Here is a 26,504-nt window from a genome sequence, read left to right on the forward strand (position 1 = left end):
TTAAAAGTTAATGTAGGAGCATGCACATACCCTTCTCTTTGTTTTTGTCGTACTTATCTCTGAGCATCATTAATTAACTATTTATTGAGCATTTGCTATACACTAGACACCATGGTAAATACATTACATGTGTAATTTCACTGAGTCCTTCTCAAAACCTTATGAAACAGATGTAACTGTTCTCATTTTATAGACAAGGAAACAGGGCTTCTAAAGGTTAAATTATTTGTTGAAGACAACACAGAGTGAGTGACAGACCTTGGGATTTGAACTCAAATCTGTGGATGCCTGTCGAGTCTGCACACACGTGATAGCTTTGTCAAGTGCTAATTATCTTCCTTTATTTTTGTTTCAAACGGTGGCCTTCTTTAGTGCAGGAGAAGTTAAAATCCTAGCTGCACATTCCCTTCCATCACTTGACAAGCAGAGGTGCACTGAAGACTGAGTTCAGTTATTTGCATAGTTATCAGTATGCTGAAGAAGTCCTTTCCTCACACTTGTGACTCCTTCCACCCCATTTGCCATTCAGTTTTGCACATGAGCAAAGCTGTCTTTGTCTTCTGGAAGATGCTGAGTTTTTGTCTCCACTTTCATTGATTGAGACATCTCAGCCCTGCTTTTCTTGGCACTTACACCTCAGGTTATGGCATTGGCACAAACCATACCTGCAGCATCATGTTACTCTCTTGTGCTAAAAATAACAGATCCTGGGTGAGACTTCATATATAATTCATGGTTTTGATTTATTAATCTTTCCATTAAGCCAGAGAATGACATTTTTTTCTGGCTGCATTCCAATCTCAGACACTTAGCATTAACTTGAATATCCTGTGTGTGTGTGTGCACACACATGTGCACTCATGTCTGTGTTTATTTTCGGTTGTAGTAACATCAGATATTGCTGCAAGTAACTCCCTTAATCTTTCACTTAACCCTCATTTCAGACCCTTAACATGAATGTAATATCTGAAAGTAGTAAACATCAAATGCATGTTGATGATGATAAAAATCCAGGCTCAAATGAAAAAGAATAGTTTTGTCTGTTTTGTATAGCCTTAGAGTTAAATTTACATTCGAAGGGTTGGGAAGGGCAACAATGTGAAGCCAGTTCATTCATTTTATATTTATTTATTGAGTTCCTCCTAAGCACTAGGATTTGTGGTAGGATGAGCAAGGTGATGATGGTACTTTCAACTTTCATGATACTCAGTAAGTCTTGTAAGTAAATTAAAATCCCTTCCCACTCCATTATTTGCAACAGAGTTAGTCTGGTTCACCTGAGCTTTTAGACGATGCCTTGAAGAGAGTGAACACATTTTAATTGTTTTGTAAGACACTTCTCTGAGAGCTACACCCTGAAGGTCACTTCAGCTTCTTGGGCTCCACCACCTTCAATGAAACCTTCACCACCACTGCTACTTTTTCTTGGGCATGTCCAGGCTCTTCAGAGCAGGAAGGGAGGACCTGTGATAACAGATCCATAAATGAAGGAGGAGGTCTACTCTATAAGCAGAGCCCCAGTGCTTGCCATTATATTCTACCAATATCAGCTCTTTGGAATTCTGACCATAGCGTCTCAAGACCCTTTTGAACAGTGAGAATTTCCTTGTGGAGGCAGCTTTGGGTTGAAAACAACGCCACTTAGACATTGCATTTTGTAATTGCTTTGCATGTTATTAAATAATTGTCCTTCTAACTGCTTAAATGCCAGGTTCATGTGTTAATATACAATAGGCCACTTTTTAGGAGACATATCCATAACTGGGGGAGGGGGAGTTAAGGGTATTAATGATACTTGGAAATGTAACCAAGATCTGGAGTATTATTTTCATTTTACAATAATGTTTTTAAAATTATATGAATATTCAAAGCAAGTTGTGATTTTATTTTGCATTTTTGATTAAATATAGAATATATGCTTTTTAAATACTATGTTTTGATCCAGTGGTAGCTATGATTATTATTTATTCAACATCCTTTCTTTCCCATCTTCTAGTAGTAACACCCATCTTTATTGTGGGGAATTAAGTCTATGTGGTTTACATGAGCTTACTCTCTTCTACCCAACTCCATCCACAACGGTGCAGTGACCAAGACCTGGCCAATGAAAGCACTACATTCCCCTTATCTAAATGGTTGGTTCAAGGAAAGGGTGTGATTATTGCCACACCAACCAGATTCCCCCTTAAGCTTTCGTGGAGTTTTGGGGGAAATATACTCTTGCTTTCCTTCTGAGGTTATTATTATTAAGCAGGGCCACCACACAAGGAAGTCTTCACCCATTAAGGACAAGGAAAGCCTTCACCTACTATGGTCGGGTCATCTTGTTACGGTGTGGGAAAGACCTGCCTGAAAATGAGACCAGCACAGCAGAACACATTGCTTAGCAATTATTGTAATAGATAGGTTTGCATCATCTGAACTCTGATTAAACTAGCTGGAAGTTAGCTATATCCCCTTGAACTTCTTGTTTACATGAGTGTATTAGTTTCTTACTGCTGCTGTAACAAATTGCCACAAACTTAGTGGCCTAAAAAAATAAATGCATTATCTTGTAGTTGGAGGTCAGATGGCTAAGCTGGTTTGCAGGGCTGCATTCCTCCTGAGGCTCTCAGGAAAATCCATTTACTTGCCTTTTTCAGCTTCTAGTGGCTACCCACATGCCTTAGCTCTTGGTTCATGGCTCTGCATCACTCCAACCTTTGCTTCTATAATCATGTCTCTTCCTCTGAATCTGATTCACCTGCCTGCCTGGCTCTTTTCCCTTATAAAGCCCCTGTGATTAAATTGAATCCACCTGCTCAATCCAAGATAATCAACCCATCTCAAAATCCTTGACTTAATCACATCAGTGAAAGTCCCTTTTGCCATGTAAGGAGGCATATTCTCAGGTTCTGGGGATTAGGACAGGGACATCTTTGGAGAAGGGGGCATGATTCTGCCTACTACAATGCATTCCTCTTTGGTATAAGCTAGTCTAAGTTGGAATACCAAGAGTCTTGGAAAACGCTGTATTAAAGACAGTAAGATACTGGGGCAATTTAAAATTTTTGATAAAAAGAAGTCCTTTTGTATAGATATTTGGAGTTATGAAGCACTTTTTGGAAACATGAAAGAATTGCACAAAGAACATTAAATTATGTACATAACTTTAAATGACTCCAATATTTTCCTGTCCTTTAATCTCTTTGTATCTTTTTGAAATATATTTTTCTCTTCTTTTATACTACCAACTGGGAATTTTCTTTCACATACTTGCTCTAGTCAAGTTCGCCTTTAAAATCTCTTGCTTCCTATAGCCTATTATATGCTACAGAGCCTTTCTGCAATGTTTTTCCTCCTGTTATCCATTTTTCTTCTTTCTTCTCAACTGTCACTCTTCTCATTTTCCAGAATATTCATCTGTTTCTTTCTTAAATTTGAACTTTTTTCTTTTTTCACTGTTTCTATGAATATTTTTTTCTACCTGTCTTTAGGGATGAGAAATAGGTTCAAAGCTATTTTTTTAAGTGTGCTTCTGTTGTTTTAGTGTGTGTTTTGTAATAAGTGTCATGACTGGCATCAAATAGACATAAATTTCTATTTCACACTAAATGAGTGAATTAATCTCTCTCTCTTCCAGAGTTGTTCCCTATACTTTGCTGTTTACATGTAAATAATATAGCCCTATATTACTTAACCAAAAAGCTTATAAAATCATATTTTTAGTCATTTTGAGTACTCATTCGTATTTCAATCCCATCTTTTTAAATTGAAATATTATTTTTCAGGCCATTTTGACTTTTTGCTCATAAGAATATATGGCATAAGCTCCTTATTTACTCAATGGCATTTAACTGTAAAGTTGTATCTATGGCAATTTAACCTAACAAATGAAAAATATTTTCTCATTGTACTAGGATGCCAGAAATAACTCTCTTATATTTAATTTTCTGTTTAACCATCTTTACAAATCATATAAATATGTAACAGACAAAAATGCAAAATGACTTTTTAAATGTAATCTTAATTAGCTAATTATTTCTTTTTCTTTCATTCATATCAATATTTTCATGTATCTACACAATCTACAATGTAGAATATTGCTGTAGCACAGTACATGTAACCTATCCTAGCTTTCCTCACTTGCCAGATAGCTTTTCTGTTTTTCTTTTTACTGCATTTGTTTATACTATCAGCAATACAGCTAAGGCCAGTCTTGAATACATTTTAAGTAATTTTTTGGGATAGATTCCTATCTGTGGTAGACCAGGCCAAGCAATATGATCATAACTACTAATTTCTATTATATTTTGGTACTATCAGAATAAAGCACTTTGAGAGTAAATAAAATTTTGATGGAGGGAAGCAAGGATATGAAGTTATTCTATTTACTTCATGAACAAGTTTTGAAGGAGAACTTTTCATTTTTGGTTTTTTAATGAGACTAGAAATCAAGGCTCATTGCAGCCTTGAGCACTCCTCATGCCTCAGCCTCTAAAGTAGCTGGGACTGCAGGTACATGCTAACATGCTCGGCTAAGTTTTTAATTTTTAGTAGAGACAAGGTTTCTCCATGTTGCCCAGGCTGGTCTCTAACTCGTGAGCTGAAGTGATACTCCTGCCTTGGCCTCTCAAAGTGTTTGGATTACAGGCGTGAGCCACCACTCCCAGCCTTACCTACTCTTTCTTAATTGTCCCTTTCCTTCAGTATTTGCCTGTCCCTCGTGGTATTGTTCCCCTGACATTCTCTCCTTGCTCCCTTGCCCCCTCTGTTGGCTCTTGTCCACATTGCATGCTCTAACTCAGTATCCCCTCAATGCTGGCCTCTTCCTTTTTTTCCTCACTTACTTCAGACTGTGCCTTCATATCACACATATCTGGAGAATTGTGTAGGTATGAAATTAACTCATGTCCCTTCCTTTAGCCTATTTTTTTTTCTGCAGTGTATTCTCCTTCCCACGGTTACTGCCACTCCCTTCTTTGCAAGACCTTATAATTTATCACCTGGACGACTTAAATTCATCTTTCGATGGCTTTCTTGCTGCCCAGTGGTTTGAATCCTCACTCTTTCCTTGAAAGCTGTGCCTCACCATGTAGTCACAGAAACATTTTTGAGTCTTGATTTATGTACTGAGGCTCATGGATGAATGGCTTGTTGCCACTGACATCTCATATATACAGTACTTCCCTTACTCTTCTAGTCTTTCCTTCTTATAATTTGTTCCCCATCAGTCTTACTATTGTGACAAACAAATCTGGTCACTCTCAAACTTCACTAGCTTCACTGACTTTCCAGTGCCTAGGGGGCATTATTGAATCTATTTACTAGAACATTCCAGACCCTTCCTAGCCTGTTCTCATTTCCAACTTCATCCTCTGCCATCAACCACCAATCTCGCTATGCCCAGCTCTATCATGCTTCATACCACATCCCAAACCTGCCAAGTCCTTTCAACCTTCTCTCTCTCTCTTTCTCTCTTTTTGCTGGACTTGTCGGCCCTCAGTGATCTTTTTCAAGATCTATTTTAAAACATTTTGTTTTAAAGATTTCCCAGATACTTAAACTCTCCCCATGCTCCTGAGACTCTTAATCTTGAGCAGGTGAAGCAATAATATGGGAACAAAGGCAATGAGTAGTGTGTGGCTGAGACCACATGGTGCTTTTGCCTTTGCCTCCAGATAGCCTTTCTCACTTGGAGAACCTCATTTGAACTAAGGGAACTGAAAATGATTTGAGTGACAATTTTTTTCAATTCTGCCTGAGATGGCACATAACTGGTGCCATTTTAGATGCACAGGAGAAGAGTTAAGTCGCTACTGGAATGCATGCTATAGGGTGATGGAGCTTAATTTTCTCATGAGACTCAAGTTAGAAAGATTGCTACAGGGCATTCATTTTTGGATCTGTCAATGTTCTATGCCTGACTCTCCAAGCCCTGATTGCTGCCATGAGCACCTGATATTCGTAAGAAACTTCTCTGACATGATAGCATACACACACACACACACACACACACACACACGTTTGTTGAATAATTTATCGGATGAATAACCTTTGAACACCCTCTGTTTTCTTTTTTTCCCTATTAGTTACTGGGCCCATTAATCTTTTTAAAAAACGTATCTTCATTTATTTATTCATTAAGTAACATCAAACTTTCAAGAATCATATTTTCTTGCTGTATCAGAGAACTGGTTAATCTTAGTTTAAGTTCTCCCATTACTCAATATCCTTGCCTTTTACTTAATGCTATGTTACCATTGTCAAAGCTTTTCTGAGGTGTCTTCTTAAATCTGAAGTTGCAGAATTAGAAGTTGCCAAAGTAAACTATGGTACAAACTTAGAAGCTAAGAGCACTTATATCGTATGATCTTGGGCAAAAACCTTTGTCTTGCTGCATGTCAACTACCTCATCTGCAAAATGGGAAGAGGAAAATGTAGGTAAGGTATTTCTTTTTTGTTGTTATTTTTAAAATTTTTTAATTTGAATCGTTTTGGGATTGAAATTTAATCCCATGGATTAATCTTTATTTGTAGTGTTGCTCTTAGAGTCTATACTTCTTTTCTTTTCTGCCGCCATCATTGTGAAGATGTCTGTCATCTCAGCCCATATTCCTGCAGTCATCTCCTAATGTGGCCATTTAGCTCTTTCACTCTCTTCCCTTCAAGGATACCTAACTCAGATCAATTATTCACCCAAATAAAAGGACACATTGCCATTTCAATTCCAAAGATGGTACCAACTGGCTTTCAGATTAAGATACAATTCACAAGCCTGGTGCACAAGACTCCCATGCTTTGGCCCCATTTTCACAGTCCAGCATGTGCCTTCACTCTGCTCGTACAGGGACTGTCACTCTTCTGTGTCTGCTCTTTGGTTTGTGCTGCAGAGACCATTCTCCCTCCATGCAACTGTACTACTGACCACTTTTTTACATTTATTTGCCAGACTTATTTATCAGATTTCATCCAATCAGATAAATATCAGATTTATTAATATTTATCAAATATTCTTCCGAATATCTAAGTTCCAATCATTTTTTTCCTGAACATATTAAACAGTATCTGTTGCTCCTTTTTCTGCTTGATATCCTCTTTCCCTGTTTCCCACCTTATATTTCATCTGAGCAATTCTTTTTTATATTTAAAATACTTTTTTAAAACATACATACAGTGGTTGGGAAAAGTAAGCAAAGGGTGAGTTATGGAATGTTCAAAAAAGTTTTTTTTTTAATTATTACTGACTTCTAAAACCCCTTAGTGCTGCATCAAAATCTACCTTTTCCCTAAAGCCTACTTGACTCCTTTTGACCTAAATATTCCTTCCTAATTTTAATTCTTATGCTCCATTATTGCCTTGTCTACTTACTAGCAAGTAGAATTATCCACTAAAACTCTCTTCTTCAAGAGCCATTGATTAATCTGTTAAATATGCACTTAAGTGGATGACAAAGACGTCAGGCATTTCTAAAAAGTACCTAGAAGTATTCTTACCTCACTTTCTTGTCTTTTTTTTATACCAAATTGCTAAACACTTTTGTTTAAAAAAATGGAAGTCCACAGCAGGTGACTGCTGGCTATTAACAAAGCTAGGAATAAGCAAAAATATTTCCAAGTCACTGTTGGGGCATTGTCATTGTCAATGGAAGCAGAAAGGCCTCCTGTGTATGTGTCTGTGGGAACTCAATGAGAACACCTTCTGCCACAGAGGAATGGGGGCAGGGACAGGCTTGTCTCCAGTGTCCAGGGCTGTCAGACTTGGCTCATCCTGCCTCCCGCACCTGTGCCATCCGGTGGTGAAGATGGCCTTGGCTGGGAATCATTTGGTTCCAAGAGTTAGAAATCTGCTCAAACTAGCGGATGTAAAGAAGAAAGATGTAGTACATTTATATTTATATGATCACTCAGACAAAGGAATCAAAATGCAGGCAAGCTTCACGAGAATGGGAGAAGGGAGGACACTGGAGCTGAAAGCTCTTTTCTTTTTCTCTTCATTTCTTTGTCTATAACCACAGGATGTATCCCATTTCTGTGTCTCCTGGTCTCTTATCTAACAATTTCGATCACTTATAAAGAGCTCTCAAGGACTCCCAAATACATAACCTTAGAGTTCCATCCCCCACCACAGACTAACTGCACTTTCTGTGAGTCTAAGTTCAAATTCTCAAATGAGAGGATTTGGCTAATCTTTGGTTTGAGAGTGGTACTTGACCTTAGGTCAAGTGTTCATTCTTGGCCCACAGCACTATGTCCAGGACTGGGGTCACATATTATAAAAATAAACACTTGGTCCTATCCTTTCAAGGGGGGTTAGAGTAGTCATACATAGATCCAAAACTTCTACTACGAAAAGTTCAGCATGCTATATGTATCTGGGACACATCATTGAGTAATCAGAAAGAAGAAGAATTTAAGTTTAACACCCTAGGGCTATTTCTTTGCTTTCTTCCAATTTCAGTGGCCAGTTCACCGTAATTTACAAAAGAAATTGTTAATCTTAAAATGGACTTGTGACTGATATGTCATCAATATGAAATGAAGAACAATTATGAATTATTTCTTACAATTACATATATCATATGTTACATGGTTTAAAATCTACCGTATTAGAGGCTAGGGGTAACTTGGTACTGCAAATTTTAAAAAACATATGGAAGGATTAGAGGGAGTCTATGGAAAGCTAAGCAAGATAATAGGGAAAGAAAATAAAAGTATGAGTTTCAATTAAAGGAAAATGGTAGGTTTATTTAGCCTGGAAAAGAGAAGACAATAATGATGTGAGAATTTCCTCAAACATATGAAGGTGAAGCAGGGATATATTGAATTCATCTTCATTGTCTTGAAATAATATGCAACAGAACACAGGTTTGAATGATAACACAAACTCAACCTTTCATTCAGACCACACAGCTATGGGCTGTGTGATATTCCTGAATTTGCTTAAGTAGACGTTGTATAAATGTATCTGTAGAAGCGGAATGTAATACTATAGTCACAGAAATATAAATTAGAGGACTTCACTGAGATGGCCTCGAGCTCTATGAGAATGAAGTCAGTTCTATGACACTTAGTAGAAATGTAAGACAAGTAAAGAAATTTTGTAATTTTTTTCTTAATGAACTATTCTACGTATGGCTGAATGAATTGTGCTCTCCAAGGGGCATTCAAAGAAGCAGCAGTAGTCACCAATCACTGAGTTTGCCTTTGTAAAATGTAAATCATGAATTAAGGGTAAAAGTGAAGTTTTCCTCCACTATAAAGTGAGGTTCTGAGTTACTGTATAAGAAATGAGAACTGTGTAAGAGAAGAGAGGAAGAAGAGATGGGATTACGAAAATGAGGAAAGAATGTTGGCATTTTCAGTTAAAGAAATTAACATATTTGCTGGTAAGTAGTGTGTGGTGTGAGTCATCTTTCTCTTCTTCTCTCCCAAAAGATTTCTTCACGAGATCATCGCAAAACATGCATTTCTGGTGACTGGACCACAAAATTGAATCTCTGTTAGGATGCATAGAAAATATTTACTATAGGCCTGGCAAGGTGGCTCACACCTGTAATTCCAGCACTTTGTGGGGCTGAGTGGGGAGGATTGCTTGAGGCCAGGAGTCCAAAAATACTAAATATAGACTAAGAATGGGATTGGATAAGAACTGAGGTCACCTGTAAAAGGTGTGCTATGCTCAGATGACCTGTATCTAACTAAGTATATTAACAGTAGACTAAGTAAACATTGCGATGTGTTATCAGGACTAAGTAAAAATATTTATTGGGTAGAAAAAAATCCAAGACTAGGATCCCAAAGTGACTAGGATTGTCACCTTGGGCGAAGCAAGCAAATCTTTTAGCCTTTCATTTTCAAATATGGGTAATGTGTATATTTATCTATGCTGGGGTACAATAACATATAATGACTTAAAAGAAAACAGACATTTGCTATCAAAAGTCCTACCACCAAAGAGTAAGAGCTACTGAGAACTGAGCAAGTACTGGGCACTGTGGCATGATTGACCACTTTCAGTGATTCTTCAAATATAGGGAGGGAATCCTGGGAGTCCTTTAAACTCATTCAGGGAGACTATAAGATCAAAATTACTTTTAAATAATACTAAGACTTTATGTGCTATTTTCAATCTCATTACCTCATTAGTGCTTGGTGGAGTTTTTTGGAGGCTACATGATGTGTGATATCTCAACAAATTGAATGCAGAAGCAGATATAAGAATCCAGCTTTTTAAAGCCAAATCTTAAAGAGATTTGCAAAAATGTAAAACAGTGCCACTTTTCTCACAATTTTTTTTTGAAATATAGTTAGTTCATTAAAAATGTTATATATGTGTAATGGGTTTATTGTTCTTATTTTAAAAGAATTGATAAATATTTAAACATTTTTCAGTGTTAATTTCTAACATAGTACATATTGATAAATATAACTCACACAAACAAAAGATTTTGGAGAGTCTTCCATTTTTAAGAGTATAATGGGGATCTGGAAGTGAGGACTACTAGTCCATTACTTTACCTTGCCCAGGTGACTTTGCATAAGGTGATCTGAGCATAGTCTAACTTTACCTGATCCTTCCATGGACTTATGGTGAGTGGTGGGATCCTCAGAGATAATCTCTCTGAGAGTGCAAATCTTTGAGATCACTCTCAAACTGACACAAGATAAAGCTGAATTGTGCGCTTGGTTCCCCAAGCAATGCTATCACATTCAAGCCTCACAACATGTCTCATTCCTGTGCTGCAGGGAATCTCCAAGGTTACTCATCTCTGGGTCATGAGACCCATGGCATCTTAGGCTGCAGGAAGAGTCCTAGGGAAGATCTGGATCTAGTGACAAGGCCTGGTCCTGCATCATTAGCAGTCTTCCTCTGTAAGTCTCTCAGCATATGTGTAGTTGGAATGCTCAAGTGTCAGCCTCAGAATAGTGAACTGTTACTGAAATCAAGATGTACGAGACATTGGCGGGGACAATTTTCATGTATTGAATTTCACCACACACTTATGAGCTCGATATCATTATTACTCCAATTTTATACATAAGGAAACTGATACAGACATTTAAATAAATTTGTCCGAGTTCTTACAGCTAGAAAATGGCAGGAATAAGATGCAAATATATGTACTCTGGCTCCATGTTCTGTGGCATTACCCACTATATTGTATCACCCTCCTTATAGACTTGATGACTGTAATTTCCCTCTTAGCAATGTACTAGGATGGGCAGCAACCACTGTACCAGACAACCTAAAATTTACAAAAGATGAATATAAAGGTTGTTCCTTTGTGTTCCACTGCAAAGTGGGTTGATGAGGGCTCCATATGGTCACTTGGAAACCCAGAATTCTTCCATCTTATGGATTCATCTTTCTGTAGGTCCTTGGAGTGGTCTCTGAATAGATAGGGAAGGAGAATGGAAAACTCTACAGCAGGAATGTTTTGTGGACCAAGCCAGCACGTCTGTCTATATTTCACAGTCTCAAATCACTCATGTGGCCACATCCAACTGTGAGGTATTCTGGGAAATGTAGTCCACCTGCCCAAAAGGAAGGGGAAGAGTTGAACAATTAACAGTATTTTTTTTTTTTAATGAGCAATCTGAAGTGTTTTCTGTTAATAATGTGGAGGTTCCAGGAATATTGCCAGGGACTGAGCTCACAGATCAACTGATAACGTTAGAAGGTTTACCAGTCATTCTGAATCTCTGACATGGAACAAGGCCAGCAGGGGCCAGGTGTTCAAATACAAGTATATATCGGCTTACAGTTAACTATCAAAAATTTTAATATGATGTAAACACTAAGTAGCTCATATAACATTTTAATAAAAATTAGAAAAAGATTTATTTTTCTAAAGTACTTCATTGCTACGTTTCAGAAAATTTTCTGAGCAAATAGTCATATCTATAATGTTAATACCTTATATGAATGGTACCCTAAAAAATTGTGTAGTGTACATTCTGCAAAATTGTGTAAGGAGGGCCTGCCTATGCTGGCTGAGGACCCAACCACCTTAGTTCTTACAGTTTAGCCCAAGTTCTCAACTTTCTGTAATGCACCAGAGAACATAATTGAGTCATGGCTTGATTTCCTTTTCTTTTCTTTCTTTTTTTCTTTTTTTGAGATGGAGTCTCACTCGCTGCTTACTGTGTCACCCAGGCTGGATTACAGTGGTGTCATCTTAGTTTCAACCTCCGCCTCCCAGGTTCAAGCAATCCTCCTGCCTCAGCCTCCCCAGATAGCTGGGATTACAGGCTTGCACCAGTATGCCTGGCTAATTTTTATATTTTTAGTAGAGACAGGCTGGTCTTGAATTCCTGGGCTCAAGTGATCCACCCACCTTGGCCTCCCAAAGTTCTGGGATTACAGGCATGAGCCACCACACCTGGCCTTGATTTTCGTTAAATATTTTTCTTCCTGGTTCCTTCCATTTGTTCCTTGCACTCTAGCATCTCTCTCCATAGCTTGATCTCAGTAGAAAAGACTGCATTTTCAACTTCTATGTTGAAATGGTTTCTAGGTTGATGAGGTTTCTCACACACATTGTGGTTTAGTCTATTGCATTGTCTTGTAGCAAGGTTTCTCAACCTCGACACCATTGACAATTGAGTGGATCATTCTTTGTTGTAAAGCTGTCTTGTGTATTGTTGGGTGTTTCATAGCATCCCTGGTCTCTACTCCTTAGAGTCCAGTAGCAGCCCTTCTTACTACTTGTGACAACTATCTAAACTTCTTAGGTAAAAGCATGCCTCTGATGGAGTGTTGGGCCTGTGCTACCTGGGTTAGAGCAGTGGAATCAATTCTTGGTTTGTGCTTTTCTTCATTCTCTACTCTCCCACCTTGATTACCTACCCTCGGAATCATAGGAACAGACATGTCATTGCTGTTCTGAAAAGAAACTCCATTTATTAAGCAGGGAATCCTTTCCCCATCGATGATAGACTGGTCAGGGAAAATGTGGCACATATACACCATGGAATATTATGCAGCCATCAGAAATGATGAGTTCTTGTCCTTTGTAGGAACATGGATGAACCTGGAAACCAACATTCTCAGCAAACTGACACAAGAGCAGAAAATCAAACACCACATGTTCTCACTCATAGGCGGGTGTTGAACAATGAGAACACATGGACACAGGGAGGGGAGCACTACTGTTGGGGAGAAATAGGGGAGGGACAGCGGGGGGTGGGAAGTTGGGGAGAGATAGCATGCGGAGAAATGCCAGATATAGGTGATGAGGAGGAAGGCAGCAAATCACACTGCCATGTGTGTACCTATGCAACAGTCATGCATGTTCTTCACATGTACCCCAAAACCTAAAATGCAATTAAAAAAAGAAACTCCAATGACTTACATTGCTCTTAAGACTCACAAGGCATTCCTCCAGTGGTTTGTGGGCCCTCTGCCCTCCTTTTTGCCCTCATCAACTAGCACTCTCCCCTGTATTCTTTGTAATCCAGTTCCTGGTACATCCATGACTCCTCCTTTCCTAGGGACTTTACACATACTAATCTCCCTTTCTGGAATGATCTTCCTGACCCAATTCCTCTTCCCTTAATTTCCACTCATCTTTCAGTGTTCACAGTTTGTCACTTACTTATGAAAACTTCCCCTAACACTATGTTCCTTGTAAGACAAGGTTAGGTCCTGAGTTAATTGCTAACAGAACATTCTGTACATTCTTTTATTAGCTCTTATCATAGTTGAATATGTACACCATCAGATAATTAAATAAGTATTTTTTTCTCCCACACTGGAAGTTATGTTCTACAATGGGAGAACCCATTGGGGTTTCTTTATTTCCTAACATATGGCAGACCAAATATCAAGGATCTTTGAGATTTTGAAGGGCCTAGTTCATAATTTGAGACCGGAGGAAAACAGACATTGGCCATCAAAATATGAAAATAAGCTGTAAAATTAAAAGTAATAAATGTGTAATTAAATATTTACAAAATTTAATGATACTACAATATGGTAACCAAGTGAATGAAACTCTATCCTTACATAGATGTATATGAATCAAATTAAATCACAAGAGTAAACTAAATATTTTATTGAGAAATTCAAAATTATAGATTTTTTAAACAATCTTTCAAAATGTATAGCAAAAAAGTATATTTAATGTGTGATGAGTAGCATTTTAATATGCTTCATATAATGAAGGGAGAGTGACGGATCTCCAAAGTGGAGTGCCCCTGAAATGTAAAAGTGCTAGAAGCTACACCTGTGTGGCTCACAGTGGTAGACACAGCAACTGGTACAATGCCTTCTATGTAATAAATGCTCAATATATATTTATTGAATGAAAGAATGAGTAAATCAAGGAATGTACTCTACTGCCAAGCCCAATGCCCATTTAATTTCTTCTTTGCATAGTATGCTTTCCAGTGTGCAGATCAGCCGGGAACATTTACATCCTCATTTCCATTGAGATATAGTGAACTTTGAGACCGCTCCCACTGACTGGGTTCTTAAGTCACTGTGCAAGTAATGTCTTGGCAATCTTGAGAGAATGCCTGGGGCCCCAGAAGCTTTCTAAAAGCTGTCAACTCTTCCAATAATTCCATACTGAGAGTTCAAAATTCTCCTCTGCTGTGTCACCACACTCTGATACAGCTCTGATGTAGCTTTCATGTATGAGCAATTGTAGATTGTGTTAATTTTCTGGAATATTCTCCTGGAATCTGGACATCCTGAGAGATCAGTCACCTGGAGTTAGAAAGATACCCCTTATGTTTTAAAAAACTGGAATGAAACCACATCTGGAAGGCTTTCTGGAGGCATTACCAGAAAGAAAGAATCTCATTATTGGCTGTTCTCAAACATACAAGAAACCCGGAAAATGATACCCAACATTACTTTTCTTACCAAGTAATCTTTCCATCTTGACAGTCAGCCTCTGATGGGCAATTGGGAGATTTCCTCTCCTTGGCTTCTTTCCTCTTAATTTTTTATCCCTGGTCTTTATCTGCAGCCTTCTTGGCAAGCACACTGGGGTCAGGTGGACAGAGGCTGTCTTTCCCAGTTTTGTTATGGAAGGGATCCAATGCATCCCTCCAGACAGGGTAAAGTCCTCCACAGGAGTAGATTTACATCCTTTAGTTTCTTCAGAGTGGAACAATTATAAGACTAACTTTCAACTTGCTGACATTCACATTCCCTTGTAATAAGAGTTCAAATGTTAGCTTTAGCAAACACAAAAGCTCTCTTCTCCTATGTTGAAGAGGGCAAAGATTGAATGAGGTTAGGGGGACAGAAAGCTCTGCGCTGCTCATTGAATAGCCCTGAAGAATCTAGTTTAATGACTCTTCTCTTTTCCCCATTCTCCTGTCCCCTCAGCTTTCTCTCATCTTACCTGCTGTTTTATTCTAGCCCACTCAACAAGATCCACTCAGTTAACCCATCCCCAGAGTCCAAGGGCATCCCCAAGACCAAGAATGCATGAGAGAATTTACATCACTCCATATATCATTCCCATAACAATTGAGATAACATTTTGCTTGATTACTTCCGGGCTATGGCAGACAGAGCCTCAGTAATAATACCTTGCAAGTGTAACATGTCTGTAATTAGACTGTCCTGTAATTAGGGAGCTGACAACTTAGCCACAGCTTGTCACTAGCCAGTGACTCAGCAGGACACAGGAAGAACCATAGAGAAGGACATCTGTCTGCCAATTGATGGCAAGAATCCCAAGAAAAGCCAGAATGCATAGATAATAATAATAGCAAAAAGCCGTGGAGAGGAGAATTCTACATTTCTTGGTCAGAGACAAAGCTGGTTCCTTGGGAAGAAAGAGATCATGAATCTCCCTCTATCCTCCTGCTCTGAGGGATAACATGTGAGAGGTGGATTTTAGTGTCTCACAAAGCCAGGCACACAGCTAAGGATGGATCCTAAATTTTGGTAGTGACTACAGGAAAGGTGAAAGAGAGATCCCACATCACAGGCAGACTGGACTGATGCCTTACAAAAGACCCCCCTGAGTGGTTCTGAGCAGGGAAGGGAATTTGATTTAATGAAATCAGCATTCTTCATAGGGTGCTAAGGAACAAGTGAACCAATCTTCTGTCATTCCCCTAAACCTGCTGCTCTTACTGAATTCCTTGAAGTCTCATTTGGTTTCTCCCTTCCATGACTGTCTCTCATACTCAATAGACAAGCCTAGCCAACCATCCTAATTCCATCATGGCTATTCTGTTTTAGAGGCCCCAGCCCTAGTTTGCATCATTGATACATACTGTCTCACTTGGGTTGACCATTAAAAGTATCCCCTTACTGGTTTCTGCACTCCAGGTTTTCTTCCTCGCCTTTATCCACCCATTGCTCTATCGATAAAGCTCAATTTCCTATTGTAACTGCCCCTACAAGTCTTTGTTCTCGAGTTTCTAATGGAACCCAATTGCCTACTAAAATGGCAGGTCCATGGTGTGAAACTGAAGACCTGATGTCAGAATTCATTTTCCCCTTATATCCTTGGTTTCTCTCCAACTCGGGGCATGTACACCAACTGAAAGACTTGTTCACTTTCTGTTTTTATCTGCCTGGTTTCATCTTCATGACATTCTCTTTGTCTGGAGTGGTCTTTTTATTCTGAATTCCCACCCATCCAATAAGGTTCCTGTGTTAGTTCATTCTCATGCTGCTATGAAAAAAATACCCAAGACTGGGTAACTTATTAAAAAAAAAAAGAGGTTTAATTGACTCACAGTCCCACATGGCTGGGGAGGTTTCAGAAAACTTATAATCATGGCAGAAGGGGGAATCAAACACATCCTTCTTCACAAGGCAACAGGAGAGAGAAGTGCCAAGCAAATGGGGGAAAACTCTTATAGGACCATCAGATCTCATGAGAACTCACTCATTATCAGAAGAACAGCATGGGGGTAACTGCCCCCATGATTCAAGTACTTTCCACTGGGTCTCTCCCACCACATGTGGGGATTATGAGAATTATAATTCAAGATGAGATTTGGATGGGGACACAGCCAAACCATATCATTCTGCCTCTGGGCCCTCCAAAATCTCATGTCCTCACATTTCAAAACACAATCATGCCTTTCCAGCATGTCCTTCAAAGTCTTAGTTCATTCCACCATTAACCCAAAAGTCCTATAAAATAAAAAATAAATAAATAACAAGTTAGTTACTTCCTAGATACAATGTGAGTACAGGCATTGGATACATACACTCATTCTTAATGGGAAAAGTTGGCCAAAACAAAGGGGCTACAGACCCCATGCAAGTCTGAAATCTAATAGAGCAGTCATTAAACCTTAAAGTTCCAAAATGATCTCCTTTGACACCATGTCTCATATCCAGGTCATGCTGATGCTAGAGGTGGGCTCACATGGCTTGGGCAGCTCTGCCCTGTGGCTTTGCCTCCCTCCCAGGTGTTTCCATGGGCTGGCATTGAGTGTCTGTGGCATTTCCAGGCACACCGTGCAAGCTGTTGGTGGATATAACATTCCAGGGTCTAGAGGACAGTGGTCCTCTTCTCACAGCTCCACCAGGCAGTACCCCAGTGGGGACTCTGTATGGGGGCTCCAACCCCACATTTCCCTTTTGCACTGCCCTAGCAGAGGTTCTCCATGAGGGATCTGACCATGCAGCATACTTCTGCCTATCATTCAGGCATTTCCATTCGTCCTCTGAAATCTAGGTAGAGGTTCTCAAACGTCAGTTCCTGACTTCTGTGCACCTACAGGCTTAACACCACATGTAAGCTGCCAACTCTTGGTGCTTATACCCTCTGAAACAATGGCCTGAGCTATAACTTGGTCCCTTTTAGCCATGGTTGGAGCTGAAGCAGCTGGGATGCAGGGCACCATGTCCTGAGGCTGCACAGAACAGGGGGCCCAGGACCCTGCCCAGAAAACCATTTTTCCCTCCTAGGCCTTTGGACCTGTGATGGGAGAAGCTGCCATGAAGGTCTCTGACATGCTCTGGAGACAATTTCCCCACTGTTTTTTGGTGATTAACATTCGGCTCCTCATTATTTGCATAAATTTCTGCAGTGGGCTTGAATTTCTCTTCAGAAAATGGGTTTTTCTTTTCTATCACATTGTCGGGCTGCAAATGCTCAGCTTCCCTTTTATACATAAATTCCAATTCCAAATTATGACTTTGTAAATGCATGAAACTGAATGCTTTTAAGAGCACCCAATTCACCTCTTTAATTCCTTGCTGTTTAGAAATTTCTTCTGCCAGATACCCTAAATCATCTCTCTCAATTTCAAAGTTCCACAGATCTCTAGGACAGGGGCAAAATGTTGCCAGTTTCTTTGCTATAGCATAGCAAGAGTCGCTCTTATTCCAGTTCCCAATAAGTTCCTCATCTCCATCTGAGACTACCTCTGCCTGGACTTCATTGTCCATATCACTATCAGCACTTTGGTGAAAGCCATTCAACAAGTCTCCAGAAAGTTCCAAACTTTCCTACATCTTCCTGTCTTCTTCTAAGTCTTCCAAACTGTTCCAACCTCTGCCTGTTACCCAGTTTTAAAGTAGCTTCCACATTTTGATTTTCATGCCTGTTGCCTCATGGTTGCAAGATGATAGATATAGCTTAAGGCTTGGTGACCTCATTTAGAGACAGGAAGCAGTAAGGAGGGAGGGAATTACTGGATGCTGGATGTGAAGTGGGTCCTCGGGTGGTTTTGAGAAGAAACTTCATTTCCACATGAAAAGAGTAGGCACCAGTACCTGCTACAGTCCTTGAGGACAGGAGTCAAGTCTTCATCTTGATTCCCTCTCCACAATGCCTAGTATATAGTAGATGGCATATGGTAGATGTTCAGTCAATATTAATTGAATGAATTAATAAGTAAAATAAATTAATTTATGAATGAGACTTCAAAAACCTGAAATAACTGATCTCAAGTCTGCCATTTTTGTACATACATCTCCCTTAAAGTTCACCCTCATAATAATCTTCAGGACTAGAGCAATTTATCCATCAAGCAGAAGTGCTGTTATTCAACATGATTTGATTAGTTTTTGTCTAGTCGGGGGGCCAAGGTGAAGGAACATTATGTCAGAAAGACAGCATAAAAGTGAGTCCGGATCTGAAAGGTTTAAAATGAGTTTGAAATATTAAAATATGTCTCAGACAAATATGAAGCTTTATAGGTTTTTTGAATGTTGCATAAGAATTCAAAATATTGTTACAGGGTATGTCACATTAAGAATTCATAGTCTGAAAATTATACACTGGCAGAATCTTTTAAATGACCTCCTCCCCGTGCCTTTCCATACCTCATCAGACAAGAGGAGATTCAGTGGGAAAGCAGTAATTATAATCCTTCATTGGCAGACTTTTGGTATGTGCCTGAGCAGAATGGGTGAGGGAGGGTGGGGATAAAGAAAGAAAGGAAGTTAAGTGACCTAATAAGGCCCAGGGAAAGGTCCATATAGCAAATGTTATTCTTAACCTTGAAAAAAAGTCAGCTGCTAGGGGGCTGAGCTAATCATTGTCTATTTTATAGATATACAGTTGACTGGTAAAAGTTTCTGATATTGAATTTGTTCCTATAGAACATAGTCTTCTTGATTACAGAATTACCAGTGTAGATGGAATCTCAAACTGTTATACATCTCTTGGCCCTTAGGAAGATTCACTTGTGTATCTGCATTGCATCAGAAGGGGAAGGAAATGAGAAAAGGACATGCACATTTATTTTAAACTATAAAGCTTACAAATGAGGATGTTAACACTAAGAAAAGTTAAATGATTTCTTAGGGTCACTTGTATTTACAGATTTTGGAATCATACCAAGAAATCCTGGTGCCTTTCTGTTGCTCTTTCTTATGCCCCGTATGGCATTTACAATTTTTGAATCTTCTTTAGAACAATCAAATATGAGATTAAAAAAAAAAACTGAATTATACTGGTAGAATTTGAGAGATTTTGATTCCACAAATCTGTATTCAAAAGTTCCCCTTATGATGCTAGATAAATCCCTAGGAAACAATGCTTCTTATAATATAATAATCCTCATACTTAGTAAGAATTATTGTCATCACTTAGTTTTTCTGGTCTCACCTTTTGTCATCCCTAAAATGGGATTATAATAAGTTTCCTCTCTAACTTACAGGATTATTTCCAGATATAAAGGAACAAAGATGTTTAGAAAACTCAAAACTTACAAATGTACAGTAATGATTCATCTCTTTATTGAATACTGATGAAAACAATAATATTTGAAACCAACTTCTCTGGCTTTCCAACTCCTAGTCCCTCTCCCAGCCTATAGAATATTAAGACATGCACACAAGGTGAAAAGTAACAAAAGAAGGGGAAATGAGGGAAGCAGGGAGAGCAGCTAGTAAGCCATTGAAATTATCCAGGAGAGAGACAATGGAGGCTTGAATGTAAGTGGTTGTGGTGGAGTTGGGAGGATACATAAATAATGCGGATCTATTTTGGAGGTCAGTCTGAATGATTTGATGATCAGTTTTAGGTGAGGTTTAGGAGGAAAAAAAAGTTAAAAGTGGCTCCTGGATTTTGGAGCTAAGCAACTAGAAGGCTGGAATTGGCATTTCCAGGGATGGAAAAGACTACATGCAGGAGTCTTCTCTATGGGAATTAGTTTTAGGCTATGTTAATTTCAAGGTGCCTATTAGACATTAGATGGAGATGTTGAGTGGGTGGTCTGGATCTTGGCCACAGATAGAAATGTGGGATTTGTCAGCATATAGATAATATTAAGCATCATAAAACTCAATGTTGTCACCTAGGAAGTAAGCCGAGATACTTAAAGGAAGAAACTAGCTGAACCCTGGCACATTCCAGTGTTTAGAGGTTGGCAAGATGACATACCATGACAGAAGAGTAACAAAGAAAACACTGAGAAGAAGCAAACAGCAAGGAAGGAAGAAAACCACGAACATGTGGTGTCCCCAAAGACATGTGAAGAAAATATTTCAAGGAAGAGAGAATGGTCAGCTGTGTCGATAGGGACTGAGCATTGGCTTTTAGATTTTGCTACGTGGAGTCCCTGGTTACACTGACAAGAACAGTTTCCATGTAGGGTATCACGTTGTACCATGACTGTAAGGGTAAAAAGAAAACATGGATGGAATAGATTCAACATACAGTAGGAGATAGCAAATGGAGAACATTTTGGAGATTTGCCATAAAGGCAAGCAGAAAACTGGGATTTAGCTGACAGGAGATGGGGTGGGAGTTAGGAGATATTTTAAAGACTGGATAAAGAGCATCATGTTTGAATGCACATGGGAATGGTCCAACAGCTTAGCATAAAATTAAAAATAAAACACTGATATAGGAAAAAGAGACAGTAAGTGCTAGAATGAGGGCCTTGAGCAGGCAAGAGAGAGGTAAAACTCTTCTGGTTTCTAAAAGATTTTATTTTATGTTAACTTTTAGAGATGGGGTTTTACTATGTTACCCAGCCTGGTCTCGAACTCCTGACCTCAAACAATCTTCCCACGTCAGCTTTCCGAAGTGTTGGGATTTCAGGTCTGAGCCAGTGTACCAGGCCAAACCCTTCTGGTTTTTATATGTTCTGTATCTGGAGAAGGGAACCATGGTATTTCTTTTCTTTATTTTTTTTTCATACAGGGTCTCACTATTGCTCAGGCTGGAGTGCAGTAGCATGATCATAGCTCAACTTCCTGGGCTCAAGTGATCCTCCCACCTCAGCCTCAAAAACTGCTGGGATTATAGGTGTGAGTCACCACACGTGATCGAACCAGTGTATTTCGTAAATAATATAAATAAATTAGTTTTCTCTTATTCCTCTTTCCCTACCGCCCACATGTAACCTATCACAGTTTCCTGTTCAAAACATATCCTGAGCCTGGCTACTTTTCACCACTTCCTTGTCATGTCCTCTCTGAGGTGCTGCCAGCTCTTGCCTGGATTCTTGCAGCAGGCTCCTAAATCAGTAATTTCCCTGCCCTCACACTCATTTCCCTCAAGAGTGGTCATTCAAAACATAAGTCAAATTTGCCCACTTCCGTGCTAAAAATCCTCACATGCCTTCCCATGCTACTTTACCAACCAGACAGATACTGGCGTACTGTGCCCCATGTGATCTCACCCTTCTTGCCCTGCAAATTCACTCACTCTCACTTCATTTAATGCATTACTCTTCAGTCACATTGGCTGCCTTCTGATTCTTCAAACATACAATCATTGTTCTTGCCTCAAGGACTCCATCCTTGTTTTATCCTTGTTCCTTCTGCATGGAATGCTCTTCCATAGGAATTTTGTGTGGCAGCCTCCTTCCTGTTCTTCATATTTCAGTTTAAATGTCGCCTCCTTATAGAAGTCTTCCTGAACCACTGAATAGCAAATAGCCTCCTAGCTACTCCCTTTCCATCAGAAGAATTTTAATTCTCTGCTCATTGCTATCTGCTATTTTCTTGTTCACGACAATTTCAGATTTTGTTGTTTATCATCTATCTCCTCTTTAAAATGTAAGTTCTATGAGAGCAGAGACTTGCCTTGTTGCCTAGAATGGTGCCTGGTACATAGGAGACACTCCATAAATATTTGTTGATTGAACGGATACCTTGCTATTATTTATTTACTTCTGTTTTCAGGACTGAGACCAGATGGTTGAGATGCTATAGTCCAGCTGAGAAATGCTTGGGGCTCTCTCTACTGTAATTTGCAGCAAAAGAACCCTCAGCTGCCATCCTATATGGAACAGCTGGCCCAATAGCAGATTGCTAACACCAGCTTTAGATAAGGCCTTAACAATGATGAACAAATTCCTCATGCTTCCTCCTGAGAATCCTCCAGGGCATAAAAGATACCACAGCTTAGGGCTTTAGTAACAGCCCAGGCAAGAAAGTGATTTTGAGGCAAAAGCGCCCACCTCTGATTAATCAAAGCAAATGTTGGGCCTCCAAAGTAGTCATTTTAGAGGCTGAAACTTTTTCTACCAGTACTGCCAAGTCTGCAGACGGTTGTGGAAATCCTTCTAGAGTTAACATTCATGTGCTTCAACTCATATGTAGCCAACTGTAAACTGGTGTCCAACTTCAAGTTCTCATTTTGTATAAGGTAGAGATGTATTATCATTTCCATTTTACAGCTGAGGAAACTGAGTCTCAGAGAAGTTATAGGATTTTCTCTGGATCTGGTGACCCTGAATCTTTTATTCATGAGTACTTTCAACAGTGTTTGAAAGTGTCTGGTTTTCAGAAATGACCAAATGTCACTTGAGCCTAAGTAAAGCAAATTAAGTAGATTCTCAAGGTTGAATAATTCAGTTTCTGATTAGTAAATCCCTGCAAGATCTAGAAGGAGCCTTAAAGATTATACAGATTGACAAGAAAACTTCAGACAACCACATATGTACTCAGGATTCCACTTTTTGGCTTTTGTTTTAGGCAGATCTATTTCATGCTAAACAAATCTATCCTAACCTTTGCAGCATAGGCCTGTCACAGAGAGGGGACAGAGCTGAGAGACCAACTACTTCAATCTCTGCCCCTCTGCCAAGATGGCTTAAAGATAAAATCTCACTGTGTTAGCATGTTTCAACGGAGCAGCTTCTTCCATTGTTATATTAATGAGAAACAAAGGAGGAGGGGTGGAATCTCTTTGCTTTAGAAAACAACATCAATCCATTTGAAAACATAGTAGATAATTACTATATGAGAGGTGTGTAAAGACCTGTAGAAGTCAGTCATTTCCCTTGATAGCTATTATGCTGTGGAAGGATGGCATCTGCACCATTCATAACAGTAGCACACAAATTGGCACAGGGAGAAGGCCAATAGCGAGCTGTTCCAGGTATACCAGATGTCTTGAAGGGAGGCTCGCTCTCTCTCTCTCTCTCTCTCTCTCTCTCTCTCTCTCTCTCTCTCTAGAAGTAAATACAATGTCTATTTCCTGTCACTTTCACTGTTGAATAATTAGCTATTTGGTATCTGGAATAATTCTTGATGAATAGAGTTATGCTTTTAAAAAGAGCATTCCAACTGTTCTGTTCTCAGAAGGAAGCACTTTTTCAAAACACATTCTCTGAAGGCACTGTTTTATCCAGTTTTCTCAGTCATGAGGTGGTATTGTGCTGCCAGATGTTGACTCAGAGATGAGGGAATGGGAACGTGTTGGTGGCAACTCTCTTTGGGTAAAGGTAGAAAAGGTGAAGGGAAAAAATAACTAGAGAATCTAAGAAGGCCTTTGTTGCCATCATTAACACTCAGTCCAAAGGAGGTTGAAGAATGCTGGGTACGTGGATGGGTAGGGAGAGGGACAGACATACGCCAGGAAGTCATACAGAGATCAGTACTCACTGGGGATGCTTGGCCAGCTTTGGTTTGGCTGTGAATCCAATGGGCATAAGATTTGTTCATTCAACAAATATTTCTTAAGTTCCTTCTACGTCTGGGGAAGTGGCCTAGGCATTTGGGGTCCATCAGTGAAAAACAAAAACAAAACAAAGATCTCTGCCCTTGTGGAGCTCCAGAGGGAGATTCGGACAAAAAAAAATCCTAAAGATAAAAATAAATTATATAATGTGCTAGTGGGTGATAAGTGCTATGGAAACAAGAAAAAAGAATAAAACAGTTAATAGGGACTTGGAGTCCAGGGTGTGAGAGCCTTTTGCAATTTTAAACAGGCTTTTTAGAAGGGGCTTTTTGGAATTGGTATTGGTGCATAGATTTGACAGGGTGGAGAAGCCAGCCATGCAGATATCCCAGGGAAGAGCATTCCAAGCTGAGGGAACAACCATTGCAAAGAGCCTAAGGTGGGAAGATACCTGTAGAGTTTGAAGAACAGCAAGGAGGCCAGAATTGCTGGAGCCCTGTGAATGTATGTGTGTGTGGGAGGTGGGGCTCGGGGTGGGGGATGAGGAGCAACAGAGAAAAAGGGGACAGCGAGGTGGGCAGTAATACTTGAGGTAAGAGAGATCAAAGAATGAGGGACCTACAGTCTTGCTGGTCCCTGCAGAGTGCAACTTTAGCTTCACATAGAATGGAGAGCATCTGCATAGTTTAGATCACACAAGTAACCTTATGTGATCATATTAAACACACACACACACACACAACCATCTCTTTGTCTCGTATGTTGAGAATAGATGAAGGCATAAAAATAAAAGATTTCTCTTTTCTAAACATATTGCTTTACTTATATGACAGGGTTGCTATGAGACTCCAATGCAAAAAAAAATTATTTTGAAAATTATAAAGCACAGTGCAGACCCAAACTATAATTATTTTACAAACAATAGAGTTCAAAAGCCAAGGTCCCTCTCGCCTCTTCTGATCCTTGACTAGTAACCGTATTCATGCAATTAAACTAGCCTGTGTAGAAGAAGCTGCAGGAAAATTGATAACTATGTATTCAAAAAATGTAATTATGCCTGAGTTTTAAGTCATTTAGATTTTGCAGATTGCTATTTATTTTATGTTCTGTTTTTGAAAGAAATGCTTAAAAACAACAACAACGTTACAATGCGTTAGTACCGGGCTTGAATACTGAAGACTTTAAATCTAACGACAGACCAGGAGAGGAGCAGAAGTGTGGGAACTTTAAACCTATTTTCTTCTTAATCCCCTCAGAGAGCTAGACTGGAGCACTGGCTGGATCTTTCAACGTTTCTGGGGGGTGCTCTCTGTTCTTTGCGGTGGCCCTGCCGCCAGGTGAACGCTGCCGGTGGGAGAGCACACACTTAGTGCGGCCAGCTGACCTTCACAGTCTGGGGGGATATTTTAAAGGATTGTGGAGAAGAGGCCTTGAGAGTCCAAGAGGAACAGGAAAAGGGGGCCCAATAAAGCCTGAACCTCCCAGGAGGTAGAACTGAGTTAATTGAACAGGGCTGATTATCCAAGGTAATTATGTAAAAGAGAAGGCTAGGAGGAGTTCTAGATGGCTGCAACTTGGAGTTTACTCTGCCTAAGGTGAGTGTTTATGTTTCTGTGTATTTGCTTCTCGGGCAAGGTTTTGTTTTGTTTTGTTTTGTTTTGCTTTTTTCTTCCTTGTTCCCTTCACCCACGGCTCAGTTTGCAAAAGCAGCTCGCTCTGCGTGTCAGACCCTATTCTCATCCTCCTCTTCCCTTAGATTCCAAGCCGGCTTAGAATTAGCCTTCGCATCACGGGCTCCTGGGACCCTCCGCTCTATGCCCCTCAAGGAGGGAGCAGCTGTGTTCATCCCCCTACCCGCAAATGCCTCGGGTTCTTATTTGGCCGACACTCCCGCGGTGCTGCTGTCCAAAGACACACCTTCCTAGCCAGCCCAGTGGTCACGTCTCGCCAACGCGGTTCTGGAGAAGCAGTGGGAACTCTGCGTTCCCCAAATCGAACCCGCTGCGCCGGGCATCTCCCTTCCCTTTCCCTTGACTAACGACCCAGCCTCAATCATCCCGGCTCCTTCCGATTGCTAGTTTTGTTTACGGAGCAAACCGAGGCTTTAGGCAACCTGCGATTGCACGGCTCTCTTTCGGCTTGGAGAGGGAGGGGTAGCGTTCACAGTTCTCCAGTGTGCCATAGACTGTTAGACCAGATCCTTCAGATCTGGAGGCACCCGCA

At 39.8% G+C, this 26,504-nt stretch overlaps 1 protein-coding gene across 12 annotated transcripts in view; it reads left to right on the forward strand.

The window, feature by feature from the left end:
- FRMPD4 (FERM and PDZ domain containing 4) overlaps positions 1 to 26,504 on the forward strand; it is a 908,838-nt gene that overhangs the window by 292,590 nt on the left and 589,744 nt on the right. For 3 of the 12 annotated variants that reach the window (XM_078363747.1, XM_035287597.3, XM_035287601.3), the window contains exon 1: positions 25,593 to 25,876. The exons of 8 other annotated variants lie outside the window; for them this stretch is intronic. Coding sequence is in view for 2 of the 4 variants with exons in the window: in XM_035287601.3 (XP_035143492.1) it covers positions 25,845 to 25,876 (32 nt within the window). In the remaining 2 variants the exon portion in view is untranslated. Of the gene's footprint in view, positions 1 to 25,592; positions 25,877 to 26,504 lie in introns of those variants that run through there. One more of the 12 variants, XM_035287595.3, reaches the window with a different exon arrangement.

This window comes from Callithrix jacchus, chromosome X, assembly GCF_049354715.1.
Source record: "Callithrix jacchus isolate 240 chromosome X, calJac240_pri, whole genome shotgun sequence".
Classification (NCBI taxonomy): domain Eukaryota; kingdom Metazoa; phylum Chordata; class Mammalia; order Primates; family Cebidae; genus Callithrix; species Callithrix jacchus.